This window comes from Apiospora kogelbergensis (assembly GCF_038363985.1).
Source record: "Apiospora kogelbergensis strain CBS 113332 chromosome Unknown utg000005l_segment0_segment0, whole genome shotgun sequence".
Taxonomy (NCBI): Eukaryota; Fungi; Ascomycota; class Sordariomycetes; order Amphisphaeriales; family Apiosporaceae; genus Apiospora; species Apiospora kogelbergensis.
This window is the reverse complement of record NW_027117422.1, coordinates 5,900,167-5,925,851: the sequence shown is the minus strand read 5'-3', so window position 1 is coordinate 5,925,851 and position 25,685 is coordinate 5,900,167. Positions and strand designations below refer to the sequence as shown.

Sequence of the window (25,685 nt, the reverse complement as noted above, 5' to 3'; positions counted from 1 at the left end):
AGGGTAGGTTAAGTATTTGAATACATACGTTGTTGCAGCTAAACAACCCCGACCGACCTGTTGCTGATGTGGCATTATCAGATCCACGTCAGCCGCCCGTCGGGTCTTCCCGCCGTCGTGCCGCCCATCATCAAGTAATACAATCCCCTCCATCCGCACCCGCCGCCATGGCCTCTTCGTCCACCGCCTCTCCCCTGCCCAGGATAGTCCTATATCATCAAACCGTCCATGACCGTGATGGGAAACACATCTCCATCCTGCCCCTGATCACCCAGCCGGGAGTTGCCGTGACGCACATCATAGTGGCCGCCATTCACATTAACGATGACCCGAATGCCCTGACCCTCAACGACCATGCGCCGGCCGACCCGAGATATGCCACCCTCTGGGCCGAGCTGCGCATTGCGCAAGCCAGCGGCATCAAGGTGCTCGGCATGCTGGGCGGGGCCGCCAAGGGCAGTTATGTCCGGCTCGACCAGGACCAGTCTTTGTTCGAGGCCTACTACGCCCCCGTCTACCACCTCATCAAGGACAAGGGTCTCGACGGCATCGACCTGGACGTCGAGGAGGCCATGTCGCTAGGCGGTATCATCCGGCTGGTCGACCGCATCCGCGCCGACTTTGGTCCCGACTTCCTGATCACGCTCGCCCCCGTGGCCGCGGCCCTGCTGGACGTCCGTCGCAACCTGAGCGGCTTCGACTACGAGGCGCTCGAGGTGATGCGCGGCAGCCAGATCGCCTGGTACAATACCCAGTTCTACTGCGGATGGGGCGACGCCAGCACCCCCATCATGTACGAGATGATTGTCGCTCGGGGATGGGCCCCTGAAAAGGTCGTCGTCGGCCTCGTGACGCACGCCGAGAACGGTGCCGGCTTCGTCCCATGGGAGCTCCTGCGGGCAAACCTGACGCTTCTGAATTTCCAATTCAGCCGGTTCGGCGGCGTCATGGGCTGGGAGTACTTCAACAGCTCGCCGGGAGGCAAAGACAAGCCCTGGGAATGGGCTCAGCGCATGACCTCGGTGCTTAGGGCCGGTGAGGGTGTGGCAGTCGACGATACACCCGCGCAAGACTTGAATAAGATCAAAGAGGAGGTGGTTGATTTGTCTAAGGCATCAAGCACCGGCGTCGGCGTCCAGATGGTAGATCCGGATGTTGGCGCACCTACAGATGTCCCCGTACCTGCAGAGTTCGACTACTTCTCAGACTTCTCAAATGGATCGGATGATTAGATTAATTAGGTTTATTAGGAATGAAATAACAACATCAGAATTTCCAGGGAGATAAACTTACCGCCAAGGCGGCCCGTCTGATATCCAGGAACAGTTTCACATGACATTTCCTTATCTGAAGCATATTCAGCATCCACAACATCCAGACACAACCGTATCGATCAAGTTTTCCCATGATCTCCTTGGGTATCTGGCCAAATGATAGGACATAGATGATTATGTCGCTGAAGTAGGGTTGCTCATCTGGGCGGTATTCTTGAGTGCGCCGCCAGGCTCTGCATTTCGATAACTACAGCCTCGGATCGTGAACGTCAACTTCGTATTTCAATTATTCTGCAGGCTCGTCTTCCCAATAGTCGCCACTTATTAGCAATGGGAATTGTCTGAACGCCGACTCTATTATAACGTTCAGAGAGCCGGTCTAGGTCAGTCCAATCGATATATTGTTCTTCTCTTTCTTCTTTTTCAGCTCCTTTGAGAGGGATCGTTCACGATGAGATGAAATCACCTGTCATTAAGAGATTTCAGGGTTGGGCAATTCCTTCCGGCCGCAAAGTTGGGACTCGTCTCCGTTACGGGATCGTGAGATATGCTTTCTAGGATCGTGCGCATTAACTTTATAATCGATCGCTGCCAACAGCTCGTCATTCCACTGGAGTTGCCTGCTAGTGCTCGGGCGATTGCTTGTTCTTCTTCCATGTGAGTGATTTCATCTCTCGCAGGACCTCGCGATAATGGCAATTTTCTCCAACCTTTTGGCGATAACCTGATTAAGTAGGTATATATCATTTCTTAACTGGCATTACTTCGTCGCTTCGCGGCTACCAGCTCCAGCCCCCTCCAGCTACCATCCCCTTTCAGTAAACACCCCCCTCCGGCAGCCACCTCCTTCTCCCTCCAGCTACTGCCACCGCCCTCTAGCTACTATTCCATTTCAATTACTATTCCTACCTCAGCTATTATCCCGCTCTAGCTACTATTATCCCACACCAGTTACTGCTACTATCCCACTCCACGCCTGTTTATTGACAGTGTCGCCAATAGTCATGTCCTGCACTGTGAATGGGCAAATTGAAATTGGGGTGCTGTCGAAGGTAATTTTTGGCAACCCTTTCGGCATTGAGGATATCTCGAGCTTCGGAGGGGTTATTTTCTAAATTATGTCCTTTCTATGTTCTTATTCGAACGGTATAATGAATTGTCCAAATATCATTTAATTACTTCAGGCAGGGAGGTAGGTGTCAAGGCGGGCCGCGAGAGATGCATTTATTTTGGTCTAAAATTATCGCTTGTTACTCAAGAAGTGGCTCTCTATGAATATGAATTAAGTCTAAAATCGTTTGTCTATACCATGTCGTTTCGGTCATTACTGCGGGTGCTGTTCTGGTCCACGCTGTGCCGGAGCGTCATGGTCCGGTGGAACAGTCCGCCGCGGCTGCTGCCAGCCTTGCTGGCCTTGCTCGCCGTCTTCTCGAGGTTAGCGCCGCTGGCGATGGCCTCCTCGGGGATGCGCGGGGGGTGGTTGAAGGCTGGGGTCTGCCGGCGCGCAGCAAAGACGTCCTGATAGAAGTCCATGTTCTGCATATCCTGGAAGCGCGCTGAGTTGGAGCGCTGGCGACGCGTCGCCGTCATCTTGGAGTGATCCACTGACTGCTGGCCGTACGAGTCGGTCCGCTGCGGTGGTTGGATGTTCGTCTGGTAAACGGGGAAGTCTTGGCCGGAGATCTGGAGCTGCCTGCGGGGTTGCTGGATGCCGAGGGCAGCCGTCTGCTTGGAGAGTTCCATGGCGAACTTGTTGTGGCGCGTAAGACGGATCAGCTCGTTCTGGAAACTGGATTTGTGGAAGGTGATGAAGTTAATGGCGATGCAGTACGTGTCTTCAATAGTCGTCAACTCTGTAATGATCTTGCCGGTGTAGTCGCGTCGGTTGGCAAGCACGAACTCGGTCATGCGGGCCTGCAGCTCCTCGATCATCTCCTTGGGTGTGCCGAATGCCATGCGCAGCTTGAACACATCGGCCAGACTGCCGGATCGCCGATGGTTGAGAATAAAGAGGGTGTTGAGGACCGAGTTGGGCGCCTGGACAATATGTCCTTCCATCTTCTTAAATTCGGTGTAGAGCAGGGAGATTTCGGTTACATAGTAATCATCACCGGTTCCTGTGGCACCCGTGTTTCCATAAACCGTAATACGGTCGCCAACATCAAAGGGGTGCTTCACGAAGACGAAAATGATGGACTGGAGGAACTCCTGGGCAGTCGCCTGGAGGACCCAGGCCAAACCCAACACGGCGGTACCGGCTGACGCCAGAGCAGCGCTGGCAGAGGCTGAGATGATGGAGATGAAAACGATGACCGTGATTATGATAACGATCACAAGGAAGGTCTGGTCGAGCTTTTTAATGACGGAATCCAGATCCTTTAGCGACGCGGTGATTGCCTTCTTCTCTCGGTGGACCTCGTCGCAGAAGGCCTCCAGCTCCTCCAGAGATACATCGCCATTGAGATCACGGTCGAAAATGGAGAAAGCGGCCTCGGCATCCTCCTCCGTCGGGAAAGCGGGGCTCAAATCATCGGGCGTGAGCACGTCTACGCCGTCCTTGGCGTACGTACGGAAAAGACGTCGGGCGAGAACCTGGGCAGAGCTCGAGTTGCGAAGCAGTTCTGACACGACCTTGCGGGGATGGTTGCTGAGCCGGACCTCGCGGCCAGTAAAGTCGCCAGCCACACGGTTCGCAACGTCGCCGACCTTGTTAAAGACCGTCCCGACGTTCTGCTGGAACGCACGCAACGGGGTCTTGGTGCCGGAGGCGTTGTAGCCAGAGACGGATTCCTCGGTGGCCAGTCGGTCTCCCGAGTACTGGAACAAGTGGACCAGGTAGGCGATATACTGCTTGTTGGTGTCGATCCTGATCATGTAGGTGCGCTTGTGGAAGGTGTTGGCGATCCACTGGATGATCATCTTCTCGACAAAGTTCAGGGCAGCCAGGACGAACAAGGCGATAATCACCTTTTGGACGATGTTGATCCACTTGATGTCGGGGAATCGGTCTGGTTCGGGGGCAGGAACCTTGTGATTGTTGACGATGGGGAGGAAAGAGATCAGGCAGGCCAGCATCCACAGGAACAGCGCCGTATGCAGCTCCATCTGTTCGCCGATGACCTTCCACTTCTTGGGGTTGCCCGAGCCCAGGATCTTGGCCCCAAACCTCACCAGGAACGGCAGAATGGCAGTACAGATTCGTGCCGCCCAGAGAGTCAACCAGACAATCTCAAGCCAGATGCCGAACCATAGGAGCTCGACACCCCCGGGCCACCAATGACGGGCTGGAGATCTTGGGGCAAGAATATGCCGAGGAAGACGGGGATGAGCAGAATCAAAAAGATCGGCAACAAGTAGAAGATGTATCGTGCGGCACGGGGCAGCTTCTTAATGCGCTTGAGAGCGTTAAAAATCTTACTCGGCTCGCCCTCCTCTCCTGTGGTCGGCAACGCATTGGGAAGGTTGTTGGGGTTAGTTGGGGCGTTGAAAACGTCCTCCTTGATGATATCTGAACGTCTCGAGTGTGACTTATTCAAATACTCCTCCTGATTGCTGATCTTGCGCTCGATGCCAAGGAGGGTTAAGTCATCGTTGAGCCGTGCCGCATGGTCCCTGCGGGACTGGGTTTCCCTGTCGCTTTGCGTGAGGACATCGCCGTCGCCTTCGGATTCGACCGTAGGCGCTCGGGTCAGCGTATTAGACGATCCGTCATAGACGTGGTTATGGTGCGGCTGTTTCCCCGAATCGGCGCTGTCGTTGTATGTGTGGTGGTTTGAGGAGGTCTCTGCCATCTCGAAGGAGCCCTGATGGCCCTGATGGGAAGGACCCATCTCAGATGATTGCTGGGAAGCCATCCACGTGGGCGGCTACCATGGAATTCGCACGGGAGATGATGACTTGCAGTGGCACACGCCAGCTATTACAGATGTTCTCACAATGTTCTCAAAAAGAGGAGAAGAACAACAGATGGTGATAGCTCGTGTCTGGTGTTGCGTTGGGTTGGGGAATTCCTGGAGAATAAAACAATGGGGAGGGGATGCTTGGTATAGCAATTGCGTGCTGGAAACGAGTGTGATGAACCCCCAAAGAACCCGATCAGAAAAGAACAGAAGGCAGATGGAGAGCACTTGCTTAATCAATGGAGAAAAAGATGGAGAAGGGAGGTCTCGATTCTTGTACATATATGAACAGAGAATCAGCATGTCTGCTCCTTGCTGCTGGATGTTTTGCTACTGCTTGCTGGCGCGACCACCAGCACCAGCCGATGCCAATGGAGTATTCACAAAACGTCGATCCCTGCAGCCCCTACACCCTACACGTATTTCTATATTAACCGTCCCCCTCCCTGCCCAGGTTGGGACCCATACCGGTACAGGTAGGGGGATGTCAGAATTGGATATGACGCGGCAGGGCCGCAGGCAATAGCTAGGAGGCCGCAGGAATAAATCGGACAGCGTGCACCTGTGGCTCCCCATCAGGGCAAGCTCAGACTGTCCGATTTATTTACGCGGCCGCTTGTCGCCTTCGGGCCTGCTTTGGCACCACGAACTCTCTGGGCTTTCTGGGCTTTCTGGGCATGGCCGGCCGGGCCCACAGGTCGCTCAAATTTTTGATAGGCTTTCTGGATAGGCGATCGCATCAAGAGCTGGGCGATCCACCGATGCATCCACCCCATGTCCACCAGCAGATCTTGGCAGCGGGACCTGGACGCCACCACCTGGAATTAGCACGCTCCACCCAAGCTAGATCATGCCTTCCTTTTCATTCCCGAACATGTACTGTGCTGTGCATGCATCTTCCGCAAACCATCCATCATCCATCAATCAATCACTCAATGCCTGCCTCCCTCCCTCTCGTGGGCGTCGGCCTTATTTGGCATGTGAATTGGGGGTTGCGCCGAGACCTCAGATCGCGTCTGTGCCCGGAGCCGGTCTGATTGAAGATAAAGTTGTTGTTGGCCATCTGCTTTATGGGCTGAAATGATGCAAATGCTCTACCGATAATCGTGATCAATGGCCTGAAGGTTCAAATATTCCACGGCAAAACACTGTGGGCTTCGTGTTACGGGGTTCGATCGTGGAATGCAGGGGCTGCCGCGAGGGCCCTGAGAAGACGACGCCGCAGCACGACGGTTGACGCCGACCGATGCCACCCTCCCTGCTCAGGGGGAGTCCAGTGAGTGGGGGGCAGCACACTTCACGAACGGCTTTGGTTTTTGGCTGCCACTTGCTCACTTGTAGTCCCAACCGCCAATCATCAAATCAACAAACAAACAACGTGCTCTAGACCACACCTTATGATTCTCTCGCCATTTCATGGCTCTGATGGCTCCCGCCGTAGCAAGCCCAATGCGAAAGAAATTTGGTCAATCGGGGATCCTTCCGACCACGAGAGTTTGTATTTTTTTTTCCATTTCCGTCTCTAAATCCTGCTCTGTCTGACACGAACCTCGGGCGATAAGGGGAGCTGCACTTTACACTACTGCAAGCCACTAACATGCCAACACGCCCTACCGATAAGAAGGCAAATAGAGGGACGTCGAGAAACCGCACATCACCTACCGTTCCGTCCAAGTGTGTATCCAGTCCATAAAAACCAACCTCGGGGAATACATGTTGGAGACGTCAGAAGTGTGTAGTGTAGGATATTCAGCGGTGAATACCAACTAGTCTCTAGCATGCCCGTTTAAACCGGCGGGTTTCTCTCTTTGGCTTGCCTAGGTTGCTGGGAGCGAGCAAAAGACGTTGGTGGTTGGAGGTTCCTTTTGGATCGTCGCCCCCCCCACGGACAACGTTGACAATTGGAGGCTATTTTCAGCTGGCCACTTGGGCCGGCTTGGACTGACGTCATTATCCCTCTCCTGCGTCTCTTAGCTGCTCAACTAATGCCGCAAACACCTCTTTTTGATAGCCACTGACGAAATCGCCGAATTGTAGGGTGAATTTAGAGGGCCTTTTTGCGTTTGGCAAGACTCAGAACTATGTACAAGAGTGTACGTGTATTTCCGAACTGACAGGCAGACTGGGCGGATCGGGTACACGGCTATGTACCTAAATATATGCAGGTCCAGTATTCCAACTTGACATACCTACATATGTAAGAGAACCCTGACACCCGAGTTTCGCAACAGACTTGGTCGGGCAGGTCGGGTTCACTTCGTGCTAACTACTGCTGTCATGTGCCGCTCTTCCCGATCCGACCCCACGAAAATATCTCCGGATCACCGCGACTACCTGGGCAGAGAAGAAAGAAAAGGGTCCCTGAGCTTCACGGGGTACAGCTGGGCACAGTAGTATGGTACTGTAAAACTGCAATGCTGATGGGAACCCCTCCACTTTCCTATGCAGCGAGATCACAGATTTGATGTGTAAGCTGCTTCTTGGCTTTTGCTGCAGCCCCCGACCCGACCGGCCGGTTAGAATTGGCCGAGAAAAAGAGATGCGAAGAGAGCTTCTTCACGATGCTTTGATGTTCTGATGGCACGACCACCGTCCCGACTCCATTGTATATAGCCCACCGCACATCCAGCTCGCTCGTTCTGCCAATCCGTTCTGGGTCGATGACTGAAAGTTTCCACATGTAGTAGCGAGCTCGTCGCGACGTAGCAGCCGTCATGGCCGAATCATCGATCACTAAAGACAATTTTTTTTCTTCTTCTTCTTTCTGCCCTTTGGCTTTCCATCTCACAGCCTCTAGCGTGAAGTAGTGCGCCACCCGCTCACGCAATCCACCCGCCTTAACGCCGCCAACTCTCTCTTGATACTACCAGATACAAAGCGTGGGGGCCATGGGCGATATGCATAATTGGCCTTGTGCAATTGAGGGAAGGCCCCGATAAGAACTTGTTTCATCGAAATGGACGATTGGTGGCAGGTGGATCAAGCCAGCGCGGGCGATAGGCCGTTATCCGAGTCGCTCGCGACACACCTAGACACCTCGACATCCTGGACCTGGTCACAATGAACAATATGTCGGGCTTGTATAGCACCACCTTCATTTCCTACGTTTCCACGCGGCTGTAACATGTGCGACAAGGCGGCTGTGACCAGTGGGCATGACACGCCCCTTTCCTTTCCCACAGCTCCCTCCGTCCGCCAACCACTTCCCATCACGAAAACTGGAGATGTGTGTATTGTATCCATTCGGCTGGAATCCAACGGTCTAGACACCCGTCGGGTTTGACTCATGGACATGCACGCGTCCGTGCCGCCTCGGAAAGAGAATGAATCGCGAGGCAAGCGTGCGCAGCCGTGGGACTTGACCGCTCACCTTGACTAAAGCATTCGAGATTAAAATGTTGGACGTGCGACCAGCAGGCCAGAGTACCCAATAACGATCGCAAGGCTCGATTGGCTACGGGGGCCAAGGGCTCTCTCCCCCCTCAGACACGAAGCAATCGCTCGTGAAAACTCAAAGACAGAGATAAGAAGCGGTTGGCTCCTACGCGTTCTGGAGCTGTGTACCCCCCTGGGCCACCCCCTAGGTCAATGGCGCCTGGATGTGCTCGCCCGGTTCCGTCAAGCAGCAGTGTATGATAGCCACCAAGTTCGCGAGAAATTACGTGCCGGGATTCTTTTAACCACCTCTGCCACGTGCGTGCTGCGCTTCATAAACGAGCCGGAACTGCGCGCACTATAATGGTGGGCGGGGAGACGGGCAGAACACCGTCGCGCAGGGTGGTCGCAGTAAAGTCCACGTTATCAAACTCCCTCAACGAGCGCGTCCGTCGATTGCTGGCAGCCAGTACTCTGCACTACCTATCTCGTTTCCTAAGGCTCGCTAGCAGCTGGCGTTATACTCGCGAACGCGCGCGGAATGTGCTTGAACCTCGAGTTACACTTGGTGATCGCCGCAGTTCTACCGAGCAGCAGTTATCACCCCTTTGTGCTGTCACTTCTTGCAAGAGTATGGATATGCCGTATACCATCTACATGCAGGCAGCCAATGTCCTCGGACTATTCACCAAGACTGATCTGGACGGTACAGCCTCACATGCGTAGAGTACGCAGTCGTTCGACCGAAAAGAAACTACCGCAAAGGAAGTGGAAACTGCAGATTCTTAGGACACCTTCCCGTTTATTTGAATAATTCTTGTTCAAACTTTGGGAGGTAAGGATTAACATAAAGGGACTTTCTGAGAGCGCCTCGATCTTGTCGGGCTAACGATACTTTCTGTCTTGTCGCCCTCCTGGTACGTGTATGGGCCAAATCAGAACTAACGTCGATCTCTGTCATCTTCGAGACTGCTCGATATCCTGATGATATACCCAGCTGAGGTTGTACTGGAGCGGCTAATGTGAAATGATGTACACGTGTCTGGACTACCTTTTGCAATTGCCTCTACATACTTAGTTGATATCCGTTGAATGCAAGATACATGTAGTCATATGAAATGCTCTGCGGTACGCCTATCAACACAGGTAGACAAACAGTCGAGGTAGTGAGTCCGACATGGTATAATGATGTCTATTGCCAGACCGAAACCACCAGAGTTCGTCCAAAGGGACAAACCTACAGCCTCCTTTCTACCGCTTCCCCATTGGCGGTTCGTGTCTTCAATCATCACGGTTCCAAAGCGCTGACAGTTCGCCTTCTATATCCCAAGTAACGCCGTACAGACGACCAAATACAAAATCGTAATCAGCAGACGTTAGAAAATGCTCGCCCGGTATCCCAATGCAGCGTATACGTCATACGTTTATTCAAACACCGGCAAAGCACAAACTGTGTAGTTGAATCTGCCCACAGATGAAGCAACGAATGAGAAAAAAAAAGGTATTCCCGCTAATACGATCTCTCACACACATGTCATAATACCGGCCCCCTTTCCCATTTGCCTGTAACCCTGTGTGCCCTGTATGCCCAAGAATAGTGAGGAAGACCTCATTCCCAAAATACAATAGGAAGCCGATTAGTCTACCCCTTCATCTTCCCTCCCTGCCGCCATCGATTGACTCGAAGGCGACCTGGATGGTGATTTCCGCAACAACCCACTGGCGCCGCTCTTAGCCCAAGCCCCATTTGTCACCAGATTCATCGCCGTGTTCTCTTTGGCGTCATCATCGTAATCGTCACTCTCTGTGTCGTAATCGTCGTGGTCAATATCGATGCCTTGGGAGCTCAGCTTCCTCATAGATACCGAATTCGCCGGCTCGTCGACAAACAGACCGGGATCACGGCCAAGCACGCGATCGGCCTTGGAGGCTACCCGCCGACCAGCGCTCGGGCGGGAGGGCGCTGCGGGCGTGTTGAGGTAATGCCGCGTCGTGCCATTCTGCTCCGGCTCGTAGGGCTGGGGCTGGATGAAGTTGGGTGTCTCGACTCCCCATCCGGCGGCTTGCTCGCGTCGCCGCTGCTGCTCGCGCTCGCTCGAGAGTCGTTCTCGTGTCGCCACCCACTTTGGGCTGGCCTCCCATGCCCAGCCATCGCCAGTCGTGTTAATGATGGGGAGGAACCAGAGCATTGGAGACGGCCCGAAGAGGTGCAGAAGATTTCGTTTCACGCCGAGGTCAAACGCGTTTGGCAGTTTCTCCGAGTCCTGCTCATCCAAGTATTCCTCGTATCGTTTCCGGGAATTCATGCGCTCCATCTCCTCGTACGACATTTGCCTCGGGCGCAAATCGTTGTTCCCATCCATGCTCACCCGAATCTCCCCCTCTTCCGGTCGCGTGATACCAGGCAGCGCATTTGCGTGGATGTCGAGGAGCTGTTGTCCGTATTTAGGGAGGGCCAGGCCTTCACCGTTGTGTTGCGCATTGTATTGGTTCTGCATCGATTTACGTAGTGGCGATAGGTAGCGCGTCTTCTCCAAACACTCGATGGTCGTCTGGCCCTTGCTCGCAAGTAGAATGTGCCATCCCGTGAAGACACCCACTACCAAGCCGATAATGCCCGAAACGACCGCCAGCATGATGTAGTTGACGGGCATGAGAGTTTCGACGTACTGTGTCTGCTTGACCAGCTCGGCCCAGACCCAGGAGCCGGAAACGGCGAAGCTGTAGAAGCAAAAGAGGGTAGTGTACATTAGGAAGAGCAGGAAAGCCTTGTGGTTCCGCAGGCCGATACATGTCGCAAGCCAGGGACAGTGGTGGTCCATCTTGAGAACACATCTCCTACAGGTGCTGCAATGATGGGCGCGGTCGGGCTTGCGGGCTTGGCATTTCTTACAAAAGCGCAGTTCGCCGTTCGACTTGACAGTAAAGGACGTCGCGGAGGGAGGGGCGGTCGTCGGGAGGGTCGAATACCCGTAATCGTTCGTCGTGCTGCCGGGTGGCGTGAAGACTGCGGTGGTGTAGGACCAGTTTAGGAGGGAGTAGAGGATTATGCCGCCGATCGATGAAGCCGTGCCTGCGTTTTCTACGATCAGTACTCATGTCTGGTGGATGCGGTTGCCCGACGAACAGTCAAGCGGGCAGAAGTCCCGAGGGTAACGTACCAGTCCAGGCGGTTTGCGATTTAGAGGAAATGCTTCCAATGTTCACGACGACCCACACAGCCCAAGTTGTAACGCCATAGACGAAAGCCAGGGGGAAATAAGTAATGCAGCTGCAGCAGTACCGCTCAACCCGGCGAGCCCAGCGTCGCGCCATATTGGAGGAAGGAAACGTAGGTGATGAACTCCTCGTAGCCATGAGGTACGGACGGGCCGGGAACGAAGGGCGACTGGGGCTTTAAAAGAATGTAGGCTGTAGGGGGTGGCGAGAGAGGGCCGCGTGTTGGATTCACCGCATATCCTGAAATCCACAGCAAACAGGACAGGATGGCCAGGTCCAACGTTGCAGCAGTAGGTTCCGCAAAGGGAGATGTGGGCAAGCAGGAAAACTAAGAAGCACAAAAAGGACAGCGAACAGGACAGGACAGTATCGACAGTGAGGTAGGAGGATGCTGGGACCGGATCGTTGGATTTGCAATGCAGCCAGCCCAGGTGAGCCTAGTTGACTCTACGAGGCCTGGGGAAACGTAACCTCGCAGGGGTTAGAGGGGCCTGTGGCGGTGCAAAGGCCCAATAGCTACTGCAATAGCCACGTAAAAACAGCAACTAAAATAGGCACCAACACCCAACTATCGACCACTAGAGCATCGCCTAGAAGCTATGCCTTTTTCCTACTAAAACACTTATATCAACAACATGCATAGTAAACACGTTTGGCACGCAGGTTTCGGTGTGTCAAAATCAGATGGATTGATGCATTGTTTGCAGATATGAACGATGAAGCTTTCAGAGACCAAGACCATGGCAGAGATATCGAAGGGGTCAACCACCTCTTACCAGAAGAGATGTATGCCGGCCCAAAATGCAACTCCCTACTACGGATAAGGGCGTCTCTTGTCCTTGTAACGCCTTACAGAAATTTCCTTATATGCAATGCCATTGGCCGCTACACCGTTGTTTTTATGTTTTTTCGCCTCCTCCCATCCATGGAATTGCAGTACGCTGCTCGTCGCGGAACGGCAGACTTGAATTCCGTTTCCATTCAGCTGAATCAAATATGCTTTGTTCCAAGAGCAGCACAAAAAAAAGTGAAATCATAGTATGTGGGTGAAAGAATCAAACCCAAACATCGCAATGCAATATCCGCCCTATACGGCCGCTCCCTAGTATCTTCAACGAATCGAAATGGAAAGACTGCAAGTCTTTAAGCACGGTGACCACCGTGGCCGTGGCGGCGCAGGTGGCTGCGGTGCTGCTCGGATCGGCCGGCAATGCCAGAGTAGACAGTCGTGGTTGTGACGACGTCCTCCGTGACGTACTTGACTGCCTCCTCCCACACGACCTCCTGGACCTGAGCGCCGTTGGTGACAGTCTGAGTGCTCACAATCTCGTACGAGACGTTGGGGTCAGACGCAACAGCGGGAGCGGGTGTGGTGGCTGGCGACGGCGCAGCCAGCGCTTGCTTAAAGGTAGGCTTGGCCGGGGCCGACGACGGAGAGCTGGGGGCGACAGGGGCCGGGATGGGAGTGGATGAAGTGGTGGCCTCGAGGAAGATGCCGCCACCGGGGTACATGGATGAGCTTCCAGGCTGGTAGGTGAGGGTGGGTGCGCTGAACGTGCTCGAGGGGGTGTCCTTGGGCTTGCCGCCGCCGAAGAGGCTGGTGAAGAATCCACCGGCTCCACCGTCAGCGTAAGGGGTAGCGGACTGGGGGCCGGCCTGGATAGGGACGTTTCCGGGCAAAGCCTTCAGCAGTTGCTTTCCGAGCTTCTTACCAAGGACATTCTCCTTGGCGAGGACTCCAGGGGGGTTGATCTTGCACTTGTTCTGCTCAGCCTCGCTCTGGAGAGTGAGGAGATGGCAGTCCGAAATCTCGCCAGAGGGGTTGGTGCAGTTGCCGACAACATCTTGCAAGAAATCGGGCTCCCAGCCGTTGATGAAGTCGCCGTGGAATCCGAATCCTAATACGTTGTTAGCACGGCAGGTTCGTTGGTGTAAGAGGTGTCATGTACTTACCAGTAGGGTCGCCGTTGGAAACGACGAACTTGCCGGGCTTTCCCTTGAAGTCGTTGGTAGCCCAGATGATTTCGTAGAACAGGGTGACGAGGCGGGTGTCGAAACCCTCGGGGCAGTTGCCGTCCTGAACGAGATCGGGGTAGGCCATGTGCGACTTGTGGTCCTTGGAGTCGACGTCCTTTCCATTCCAGCACGAGGGGAAAGCCAGCTCGAGGCGAATGCCGTCAGGGCAGTTCTGGTCAAGGTAGTCCTTGGTGGGCATGAAATGGCGGAACAGAGAAGCCTCGGGGGCCTTGGAGTAATCCAGGCAGTTGAAGCCAAGAGCGCGCTGCTCCAGGTCGGCCTGGTTCGTCTGGCCCATGGCCTTCCAGTTGGACTGAGGCGGGTCGGGCTTATCGGCGTCTCCAAGGGGGTAGTCGCGGCGGTAGTTGCTTCCGGCGATCATCTGGAAGCCCTCGGGGAAAGCCTTGACGTTGTTCTTGGGGTCACGGAACAAATAGTACCTGTGTTCGTGTTAGCGAGCATACTCGTCTGTATCGCCCAATACGGATGGTCCGTTGGGCTAATCGGAACACCACTCACGAGAGCATGCCTCCGATCTGTTCGACGGCCTCGAAAGTGCCATCATCATGCTGGAAGTACATGTTGGGAGTCCAATAGGCAGACATGTCCTCCTTGGCAGCGCAAGACGTGCAGTCACCGCCACGGAGGTCCTTGTAGACCGAAGACTCGGAGAAACCTAATATACGCAGCACAAATCAGTATTGGCGAGGCAAGAACAGAAATTGGACAGATTGGATTTACCGTTGGAGCCATGAATGGCGTGGACGTGCTGGCCAACCTCGTTGTTGTTGACCAAAGGATCAATGCGGGCCATAGCAAGTCGGCCGCGGCATTCCATGCGGAAGAAAGCCGAGACACCGGTGATGGCGTCAAGGGCGGCGACGAGAAGGACCAAAGATTTAATCATCTTGGCGGTTGTGGTTGTTGATTGTGGAGTCAATCAACGAGGGGTATCGTGAATAGATGTCGACGGGTCGTCGACCGAATGAGTGTTTTGGGATTGTTCTCAAAAAGAGCGGAAGACCAATGCGAAGATTGGTCGAGGATGGGTGACAATCGAAACGTCGGCGTAGGTGGTTTCCTTGTTGTTGCGCCTTCCCTCGGTGAGAGATACGTAGATGCCAAATTTGCCCACCTTCCAGTTGTGAGTCGGATATTGCGTATCAACCGGTGCTTGAGGTGAGTTGATGGGGTATGCGACCGAATTGTCAAACCATAAGAAGATACGCAAGACTTTTAAGTGAGAGACGCCAACGATTGTGAAGGAGGCCCGAAGACGTTCCTGAGATGCGATCACCTGTAGTTACCAACCACGCGAAAGAAGGAGTGAAGAATGCCAAAAAGAAGGCTTGCGGTGGTATATGACAGTGAAGGCTGGTAAGGAGAGAGTGAGTGAGTAAATGCGATCAACACAGGTTGAAAGAAATGAATGTGGATGCCCGGGTTCTAGATATGAGGGTCCAGTCAACTGGGCGCGCTATCGAGAAGGACTGGGTGGCTACACAGGATCGTGAGGAGGTGAGGGCGAAAAATGAACGAATGCGTGGGTATGGTTGGGGAGGAGAAGGAATGCGCAGTGGACAGGAGGACAGAAGGAGTGTAGTGTAATTCGATCGGTACCTGGGCGGAGGAGGAGGTGGTCAAACAAAAGGGTTGCGGTACAAGGCCCCGCCCGATAAATACGGAACGAATGGTCTACAGCGGGACACACAGCCAAACAGCACACACACAGGCTCTCACAATCAACCATAGGGAGGCACCAGGAGAAGGTTGGGCAAGCGAGAGACATGGGGGCACCACCCCTTTGGCGGTTTCCATGCACATCAATCTGACTCGATCCACCTCGATAATCTCCTTTGCCTGCACATAACACGCTCGTTTCTTGTAGCTTGTCGTGCTTATCCGCGAAAACATAAAACGTCGAGAGGTACATGCATACACAGCACAAAACAGCGGCCAGCAGACCGAGAGAGAAAGGCGAGAGGCACGGCAATGGCAATCAATGTCAAGGGGCAAAAAGAAAAGGGCAGCAGGGTGTTAGCCGGCGTGGATCTCGACCCCCCCATGTCGCTTACCTCTGGGAGATCCTCACTTGGCACACCATGTTAATTAAGGCCTGCCCCCAAGCAATTGGGCAATGTCCCAGGGTTCGTCTGGTGTCTCGTGTCTGGGGGGTCCAAGGCCCTCTTTACTTGCTCTTGTTCTGGCAAACGGGCTCCGTAATCACCATCTTACGTCCCTCTCCCCTTAACAGCTCCGAGAGGGAAGTTACAAGCTCTGTATCGTGCAAATGACGTCTTTTTAGCTGGTGTTTGGGTTCCTGGGTTATCAAGATCATTTCGTTTGGTATGGCTGGTGGGATTGAGTCAGGAACGCAATTGCAGAGGCGTCCCTCTTACGCCCAGCCGTTGACAGGACTTTGGGCTTTTGGCGCGGGCTGCTGCGCCTACGTCTCTTGTACCTGCCTTAGCTTCAATCTTCAATGTTAGTACCGCTCGGCGGAAATCCAGGTACCCCCCACACCCTGCATGGAGCCGACGAAAGAGACAGAAGTATGACCACATTTGCGTTTGCTGTTCTCACCTCCAAGAAAACATACGATGCTCACCGCGCCAGCGCATCTGTCTCCCTTCATACGGCTGTTTGCTGTGTTTGTGCCGACACTCTGTGACCAGCCACGACATCTGGAAGGGTGCAAAGGCAAAAGGCATCGCATTGCACACACAGACGGGCTGAGATGGCGAACTAATTTGTGTCAGGGATGTGTGGCCCAGTTTAGCCAGGATGTACATGCTAACATCTGAGCCCGAACTCCCATCCCGACAGCCTGATGGCTCACTCTCCATATATTAAGTTAGTAATTTATAGCGCATCAGCAGGACGTAGTTTGGAGGCATATCTCTATTTTGAGTATCATGTAGACCACTGAAGGAAGCAAGAGTGTGGCGAATGCTGTCAGCATGTCAGCATCGCACCCAACGCCCAGCAGCCTGGTACGTAGCTAGCGTGCTAGGCAGCGGCTATCCTGATTTCCTGCGAACAGTTCAAACAGCGGCGCAGACAACCTCGTTCCTTTCTGCAGTTCTCTTCTCGTCTCACCTCTCACCTCCTGTGCTCTGAGCTGCTGGCTGCTGATCCGCCCGTGAGCTGAGACTTACACCGGCCCGAGCAAGGTAGCACACAGCTCGCTTGAGGACGTGCGATGCAACGCTGCCGGGCGGATGCTGGCGTCTGTGAGATATATCTTGTTTGTAGCGGCCTGCTTCTGGTGTTGTCGGCAGCGCATCTCGTGCTGCACGTTGCGCGCCACCAGATGCATGCTGTGCTGTGGCTGCATTGGCCGTGTGTCATACGCAGTTGTTTGCAGTTGTTCTCACATCTACATCTACACGAACAGTCCGAAATGCAAAAAGCGAAAGGGGCGACGGCCGAGAAGAAAGGAGGGGTGAGTGGTAACCAAGATCTTTCCCACCATCCCAGGGTGGGGCAGCCTAGCACATAAAAAGGACCATCAGGGGTGCCATGGCCAAACCCTTGAAAGTGTTTCAGCAAGCCTCCTCTCTAGGGACATGTCGGCCAATCAGATTGGCCAACAGGGCGGATTATTTCTATCTCTGGAAGCCCATTCAGGGGTAATCCTTCGTTTGATTCGACAGACTCCTGCGAATTGCAGGCCCCGGAGCGTCCGCCCTTGTTTGCCGTCTCAGCCGGGGGTGCTGGCGCTGCCGGCCACCGGCGCTTGCAACTGAGATACAGAACTGAATAAGTGGTAAAGCTGGCGCCAAGCATGACATACAAAGGAAACAGTCCCCGGCCTTCGTATTGTGCATCCATAACACTGACACAAATTGAGCGGTTCAACTCCGATTAGCTACGATCCAGACCTGAATCGCCGAGTGGTTTCTATTAAGGTTATCTACGATGTTATTCGGAGACTTAAAACCCTTTCCTGCCGTAGCGTGGTTTTCCCAGACAAGATCCAAATGCCGCGCATGGCACATGGCTTCTTCGTCGTCCCAAACCTGTCACCTTGGCATGGTTGGCGAGCTGGCTGGCAGTGCCCTTTTCGAATGCCCTCGTTCGTCTGCCAATTCGAGCAGAATAGGAGATTTGCGCACATAAAGCGACGACGCACAGCTAATCTTGCCATGGCCTAGCTGCCTTGGTCGCAATCAGGGGAAGTCTGACGGCTCATTTCCAACTACGTCACACGACAAGCATCAGATCGGGCTTATCCACATTGCGGTGCCACCAAGTTCGAGAAAAGGCAATTCTGTAGATCCAAATGACAGCTGTCGATCGTCTAAACTTTGAACTCATAATGTGTCACAAAGAAAGGAGTCTGTAATTGCTGTCGGTCGGTGCTTCTGGCTGGCGGCCGACGGCTTGCGCTCCGTACGATAGAATGCGCACACCTCAGAGTCTTTGAGCCTCGGTTGAATTGATAGCTATTCTCAATAAGAATCGTCCCAGGATTATCACAAATAAGAATGGTGGCAATCCGAAGTTTGGGGGCATTTTCTCAGCATGTCCATCATCCACCACGTGGTCAGCAGTGTACATTCTAGGGTGCTTTCTTCTTCTTCTTCTTCTTGGGGGTTCCCGCTACAGGCAGACAGATCTCCTCGACAATTATTGCTTCTATAGCGATCGACCAGATAGTCTTTTGCTTTTCGTCATCACCTTGGCACCATGGTAGACATCCACTTCCTCATCGGCTCGCCTTGCTCCCATGTTTCAACGAACCGTTGAAAACCACCCTTTAAAGTTATTTTTCCATGTGCTGCTGGGAAAGCCCCCCGGCCTGGAGTAGTATTATCCCCTCGGGGTTTTCAGATGACAGGTCCAGCTGCATAGCATGCCCAAGGGTCCCAAACCGTTCCTGTATCATCGTCACCTCCACCTCTATATATTGTATTATATATCCCATCGAGAACGATAACGCTGCCAGAACACTGCTTCACTTTGCTGCTGTTACCCGAAAGCCGTGTATCAAATTTCGGCAGTCGGTCACTCCTGAAAGTGCTCACGAGAAGTATGAAGTCTCGTAGCTGATGGAGTTCCCTCGGGTGACACTCAATGCCGGGCTATTTGGCGACATTGAGGTGTGTCCCTTTCTCGCGTCACAATAGCAGGAACCTTGGCGCGACTCAATTGCTCTTCTATTACACCAAACCACGAAGCGCTGATATCCTTCCAAGAATGGTATTCAACGCGTAGGTAATAGTTGGCGCCATCATGTGACTGTAGAATTGTTACCAATGAACGCCAGCAAGCCTTTACGAGGTGACAGATTGGTGTCAATGCCTACTCTAGAGAAAGAAAAGCGATGAGATGATGCATCCTTAACCATTTATTCAAGCACAACTTGCTCTTGAACCAAATTGACGAGGCGCAAGACACTGGCCGATCTGGACCCTCAAAATGCACGCTTACCTAATTTGGACCCGCAGCGCCACAGCCGACCTCAGAGTTCAAGCCACTTTAAGGAGGAGACGCTGTCGCGTGTTGACATTGACGGATCAGGTCGCCAGCAATACAACCAGCCCACTTTGCTTCTCGACTCGCCCCCTACGACCCTGATGATGATATGAAGTATTCGACACTCGTGCAACCATGGACGATCTTTCCGGGCTCGATTGGTCGTCGACCAAGTCGGCGCAAGGTACCAACAAGCCAAACCTAATGACGATGAACAGCCAGGGCAGCAACTTCTACCCCTCGCTACGGCCGAGCCCGTCTCCTCAAACAACCGGTAGGAACACGCCCATGTCGGCCCAAGGCTCGGGCCTGGGCGCATCCAAGCCGGCCACCGCCAAACCCGGGATGGACAGCTTCAGCAACCTCGTGAACTTTGGTGGGGCGAAGAGCAATGCCAATCTCAGTCTACGGGAGCGACAGGAGCAGATGGAAGCGGAAAAGAAGAGGAAGGCGGAAGAGCAAAAAAAGCAGATGCAATCGCAATACGGGAACGGCCAATTTTGGGACAGCCTGGGTCAAGGGTCCGCTAATGCCTCACGAACCGCATCACCGGCCGTCGGCCTACCCCAGAACGGCCAGGCAAACACCGGCGGCGACGACGACGACTTATTTGCAGCGTTCAACAGGAATACGAAGGTAGATAATGCGAGCCATTACCCGCCGCCACTACAGCCATCTTCTGGCAAGAGCACCCCGGCGAATGCGGCGCTGGATCTTGGCAACCCGAGCGCATGGTCTCAGCCCTCGGCAGCACCCCCTTCTGGAGGCTTTGGCGATGACGACGATCCATTCGGCCTAAACGAAGTTCGACCAACCCAATCTCAGCAGCAAGCCGCTGCTCCACCTGCGGACGATGATGACGACTTCTTGGGCGACCTGGGAAAGCCAGTGGAGGAGGTGCGCCGGAAAGTACAAGCAACCCAACCTACACCCCAGCCGGGCAAACCTATAGAGGTCTCCGACTCTAGCTCCGATTCCGAGCCCGAACCCCAATCGCGCCAACCTCGCGGCGGCCGCGGTGGGGACGATCCCTTTGACAAAGCGGTGGCAGAATTGGTCGATATGGGCTTCACCCCTGAAAATGCTCGAAGGGGGCTCACGGAGAATGGGGCAGGACTCAATGTTCAAGCAGCAGTCGGCTGGCTTTTGGACGATGCACACAAGAAGTCGAGCAAGAAGCCGGGCTCGAGGGCCCACGTAGTGAGCAAAGTAGAACACGCGATGAAACTGGACGCTCCAGGAACAACGGCAGCCCAGCCTGGATGAGGGACGATCAGCCTAGCAACACACCACCGGCCGAAGGATCCAGCGAACTCCAGCAGCGCGCCGCCGCCATGGGAGCAAGCTTCTTCAAAACTGCCAATACACTTTGGAAAACGGGTCAGAAACAGGTCCAAAAAGCAGTGGCTGAATTCAACCAAGAAGGTGGTGGTGGCGACCCGAACCAGCCGAAGTGGATGCGGTCCGCCCAGCAGGAGAGACAATCTGCGCCGGAAAAGCAACGTCCATCTGCGACCGATGAGGCCATGATGCTGGAGTCAGGTATGCGACCAGAGAGGGCGTCCCGTTCAAGGGAACCCCAGCCCGGCGCACCAAGGTTCGACTCGTCTCGGGATCGATCTCCTGTGTTGCCTATGCGCACTGCCAGTTCATCGTCTAGCGCTCCCAAATGGCAACAGGCCTCGAAGCCATCGGTAGATCCTCGGGCTCGTCTCAACAAGCAGGCTATCGAAGAACAAAGTGCTCAGGCATATGTTAGCCCGTCTCGACGGAAAAAGACAACACCGCAACCTCAAGCAGCTGCCGAGCCCGAGCCGGACCTGCTTTTCAACTCAACCGCCCTGCCGTCGCGCGCACAACCTTCTCCGGCTCCGGCGAAGCCCGCAACGCCGGTTTCCCGTACCATCACGCCTAGGCCCGCCGCGCCTACGAGGCAGATCCCATCAGTCTCCCCAGCTGTTTTGCAAGCATCTGCCAAACATCGTACGGACGGCACCGCGCACTTCAAACGCGGCGACTTTGACGCAGCGCATACTTCCTACACAAACTCCTTACAGGGAATCCCGCAAGCTCATCCGATCTGCATCGTGTTGCTTACGAATCGTTCTCTTACCGCTCTGAAGACCGGTAGCCCCAAGCAGGCCGTCGAAGATGCGGACAACGCGGTGAAGATCATCGGGCCCTCTCACGGTGAAGGCGAGAAGGTTGCGTTGGAAGGTGGCGAGAAGCGCGACATGAAGGAGCTGTACGGCAAGGCGCTAAGCCGCAAAGCTGAGGCGCTCGAGCAGATGGAAAAATGGAGCGACGCCGGCAACGTGTGGCAGCTGTGCGTCGAGGCCGGCGTGGGTGGCCCGACTGCCATCGCCGGCCGCCAACGTTGCCAGAAGGCCTTGGCGCCGAAGCCGAAGGCCGCCCCAGTGGTGGCCAAGCCGCGGCCCAAGCCTTCGGCTCTGTCGGATATGACGCCCCAGAAGAGTTCCGAGGCGGTCCAAAGACTCAGGGCGGCTAACCAGGCGGCCGAGGCGGCCGACGACGAGAAGTTTGCTCTGAGCGAGAAGGTAGACGCCCGCATATCGTTGTGGCGGGATGGCAAGCGTGATAACCTGCGAGCGTTGCTGGGCAGCATGGACCAGGTCCTCTGGGAGGGCAGCGGCTGGAAGAAGATCGGCCTGCATGAGCTTGTCATGGCCAACAAGGTCAAGATCAACTACATGAAGGCCATTGCAAAGACGCACCCCGACAAGGTAGGCATTATCCCCCTCCTCCCTTTCATTTCATGGTTGCCAATGGTGATACTAACTAACCACGTCCTTGAACTACAGCTGCCACAGGACGCCTCCACTGAGGTAAAACTTATCGCCGGAACCGTCTTTGCCACCTTGAACGAGGCGTGGGACAAGTTCAAGGCGGAGAATGGGCTCTAATACTGACCTTTGGAGAAGAAGACACGGGCCCTTGGTACTCTGCTTTGGTAGACGGGGAGTTTTAGAAGCGGATTTATTAGAGGGATGATGAACGAGACGAGCGTTACGAAGAGGCATGATGAAATCTTTGTCGGCATGAAGCGAAGGACCTAAATAGGGAGAATTCGCAAACTTGGTAGACAAAGATCAGGAGTATTGTTATCTTTCATTTTTGAATAAGTGACAGAATGTTTACTGTTTGCAATACTCTATGTTGTCTGATGGTCTGGATGTCGACATCCTCGAAACCCCTTGGACCACACTCGTCTGATACAAGACATATCGCGTATGAGAAGCACTACTTACTCCAAGATTAAGAGAACATCTATGTGCTTAATACTTGAAGTAATCACGGGTCAGATGCCCGGCTCTGTGTTGCCCGTTCTAGGAACAATGATCAAGTCGATAGGCCTCCAGAAATCTTGAGAAGGGCTACCCAATACATTGAAAAAGAATCGCATAGCGACCTCACCCGTTCGAGGTAATAATTCACTATACGTAGCAAACCCAGGGACCCCCTGATAAGGAGCTATTCTGCTGGTTGTTGTCACGTCATCGGCCTCAGGTCGCGGCATCGCAAAACCCCTTTTCAAACAGGGGGCTTCTACCCAATATTCTATGCTGAAAGCTATGGATGGGAACAATCGAAGAATTCAGCAAGCACTGTTTAAAACTTTATGCGTAGCATTGTAGATCCTAGAATGCATTCAGGCATGCCTCTATATGCTACAACAACAATAACATTTGGGTGAGCTATGGGGGTTGCACACAACAGGCCTTGACTGGTCGGGTATTTACAAATGAGAGAGGCTGTATTGTATCTTTACATGTTCTGGTGCGTTTGGTATATTTTTATTGCATAGAACCCCTTTGAGAGATCATCCAATTCGTTCCAGCGACTGTTACTAGATAGGAGCTATCTACAGTACGGGCCTCCATAGAGAGCTTCCAGTCTTCCATCATGTTTACGTACTCAAATAACCCCCTGACATCAAGAGCATCCAATGAACGTATGTTACTGGGCTCACTTTGCCCTCAGGCCAGCGAGGCCTGGAACAGATCATCCCTAGATTACAACCTAGATGGACCTGGACGGATGTGCTCCGTTCCTTTAGGGGCTTGGGTACTTCATATCGGTCCTATCAAAAGCCGCGTTTTCGATGGCCTGTGTCAGCGACTATGAGGCGTGTTATCATTGGCAAGAATCTCGAATTTCCATGATACCTTCTAGGTACGTCAACGCAGGGAGCCCACAACCTCGATCGAGAACCGCCGCCACCCATGGGCGTGGTGTCAGACGTACCGCACACCCTTATCATGCAGACGAGGACATGCGCTTCGCAACGGCAGAAGCCGCCCCTCGATCAATATAGTGCATTTACCGACCATGCTGCGGGAAACGGCAGTGGGCATGGGTGTGTTGACCTTTCCACGTCATTGGGTCGATCGGGGTCTGGGCCCTGCATGCATCTGTTTCTTGAAACAGAATAGAAGAGCATCCCGCCTGCCGCCCTCCCATGCCGGCCCCCAGCTGCTTACTTCATGCATACACTCCGGAGCCCTCGGGGGAAGCGGGGGTCCAAGGGTCAATTAGGTTTCTGGCAAGCCTGGATTTGACTTCGATCGTTTGATTCACCCTGGCTACATATACGAGAGACGGATGGGGAACAGATAGCATGGGCCAGCGCCACGTGGTGCGAGCAACCCGCAATGCCTGTCGTTTCCCACGCAACATACGCCGCCCGAGAAGCTCCAAGACTGCAGCAGCCGACATGTCCGTCACCCAACCACCACGCCCTCCCGGACGGCCAAGGAACCCAGGATAATAAGAGTTGCGGTGTGCCTAACGACGCTGTGCTTCCATTTCGGATGAGGCGACGGCATGACCCGCTGGGCCGATGCTGCAGCTGCCCATATTGCGTGCCCCGTGGGACAGCACCGCATGCTGACGGCGCAGAGAGAAAGACATGGGAGTGAGAGAAACAGCCGGTGGCCACAGCGCCGTGGCTTTCTCGGACTGCTGGGGCCGGAAGACCCAAGCAATCGGGGAATTGCACCACGGGCTTTGCAGGGGGCAGGGGCCGGGTTCGATCTTCATCCAACCCCAGCAAGGCATATACATGTGTGTATGTATATGTATATGTATATGTGTGTCTGTGTTATGCGGCCTTGGCATGGCCCCCTCACCCTTTTCAACTTGGGTCTTGATGCAGAGCACGAGTTAGCAGAATGAATAATCGCGCACTATTCCCATGGACATGGCAGAAGAAGCTGGCTCCAAGCTTTCCGGGAGATGGGGGCTTCCGAAACACGCGATAGTGTCCTGATGAAGAAAGAAGGATGTAAGTTACACGGATGGAGGGGGCCACGATGTCTCACTTGCTCAGCGGTGACAGCAGCCGGTAAGTGGACGCCAAACATATAATCTCAGACATTGCATTTACCGGCATAGGCTGAAGAAGAAGAAAGAAGCAAAAAAGAAAAGCAAGCCAAGAGACAGACAGAAACTATCGACCTCGTCATCCGAGACATTCTGCAAGGGAAACAAAATATGTCTCTGCCTTATCACGCCTTGTACCACCGCAACAAGCTTCGGGTCCCTGCTCAACCAGCATCCCCATGCATCATCTCGGTCAGCGAGCCCAAAGTCGTTCCATAGCGTAATTCCACGACAGGAATTCAAGAAACACCAAAGTGAAATCTGGGACGCAGGAGAGCACGTGAACCAAGGCAGACAAACAAAAACAAAAAAGAGGCACGCATACACTGGGGGGACACAGAGAGGAGAAAGGCATCATCATACACGAAGCCCGTGTGATTGGCCGAGAAGGGCCGCGGCCGACTTTCCCATCCTGATAATGCCTACCGTACATACATGCAGTAGTTAGTAAACTCGTGTTGTAGTATTCACGACCAGAAAGCTTCGACCCCTCCCCCTCTTTCAGGCTATCTCTCCCAAACAGCAAACCCAAATCCAAGCTGGAGCTGGGTGACCACTGAAGTGCCTGCCTCGCTTGCCAAGCAAATGCCCTCTCCCCAACGGTGACGATGTCGTGACGTTGCAGGGTACCACAGTCCACGGGGGTCTTCCTACCCCCCAAGCGGACGGACGGGCAGACGGCTTTTCTCGGCCGGCACGGCCCTTCCATTGCTCACTGCGCCCAGGATTCGCGCGCATATCCCCCCCTGCCATCTCTATCTCCCCTGCTGTATCTGTGCCTCTCTCTCTCTTCCCTTTGGACCGCGACCCATCGGTTCCGAGTCCCCATCCACTTTTGACAGAGAGAGGAGGGGGACAGGAACGCCCCTGGACAAACAAAAAGAAGGGGGCCGTCTCCGTTTCCGTTCCAGAGGAGGAGGAGGAGGAGGAGGGGGGAGGGAAACCGACAACGCACAGGCCGCCCCCGAATCTGTATGCATGAAATATATGCAAGGGGGAGGAGGGGTTGTTGCTATGA

General features: G+C 54.1%; 5 protein-coding genes across 5 annotated transcripts; 2 read left to right on the top strand and 3 right to left on the bottom strand.

Annotated features, from left to right (window-relative positions):
• Window positions 1-167: 167 nt before the first annotated feature.
• On the top strand, window positions 168-1,232 carry PG998_008597 (glycoside hydrolase family 18 protein; the record flags this gene model as incomplete). The annotated part of the gene is made up of 1 exon (XM_066875413.1): window positions 168-1,232. One exon carries the CDS (start codon window positions 168-170, stop codon window positions 1,230-1,232), a length of 1,065 nt encoding a protein of 354 aa, XP_066731358.1.
• Window positions 1,233-2,576: 1,344 nt separating this feature from the next.
• On the bottom strand, window positions 2,577-5,065 carry PG998_008596 (mechanosensitive ion channel; the record flags this gene model as incomplete). The annotated part of the gene is made up of 2 exons (XM_066875412.1): window positions 2,577-4,558; window positions 4,693-5,065. The coding sequence occupies 2 exons, from the start codon at window positions 5,063-5,065 to the stop codon at window positions 2,577-2,579; spliced, it is 2,355 nt and encodes a 784-aa protein (XP_066731357.1).
• Window positions 5,066-10,185: 5,120 nt separating this feature from the next.
• PG998_008595 (palmitoyltransferase for Vac8p) lies at window positions 10,186-11,863 on the bottom strand (the record flags this gene model as incomplete). Its single annotated transcript, XM_066875411.1, has 2 exons — window positions 10,186-11,621; window positions 11,710-11,863. 2 exons carry the CDS (start codon window positions 11,861-11,863, stop codon window positions 10,186-10,188), a joined length of 1,590 nt encoding a protein of 529 aa, XP_066731356.1.
• Window positions 11,864-12,910: 1,047 nt separating this feature from the next.
• On the bottom strand, window positions 12,911-14,690 carry PG998_008594 (uncharacterized protein; the record flags this gene model as incomplete). The annotated part of the gene is made up of 4 exons (XM_066875410.1): window positions 12,911-13,665; window positions 13,721-14,223; window positions 14,303-14,459; window positions 14,525-14,690. The coding sequence occupies 4 exons, from the start codon at window positions 14,688-14,690 to the stop codon at window positions 12,911-12,913; spliced, it is 1,581 nt and encodes a 526-aa protein (XP_066731355.1).
• Window positions 14,691-19,399: 4,709 nt separating this feature from the next.
• On the top strand, window positions 19,400-22,188 carry PG998_008593 (uncharacterized protein; the record flags this gene model as incomplete). Its single annotated transcript, XM_066875409.1, has 2 exons — window positions 19,400-20,430; window positions 20,505-22,188. The coding sequence occupies 2 exons, from the start codon at window positions 19,400-19,402 to the stop codon at window positions 22,186-22,188; spliced, it is 2,715 nt and encodes a 904-aa protein (XP_066731354.1).
• Between the last annotated feature and the right edge of the window lie 3,497 nt (window positions 22,189-25,685).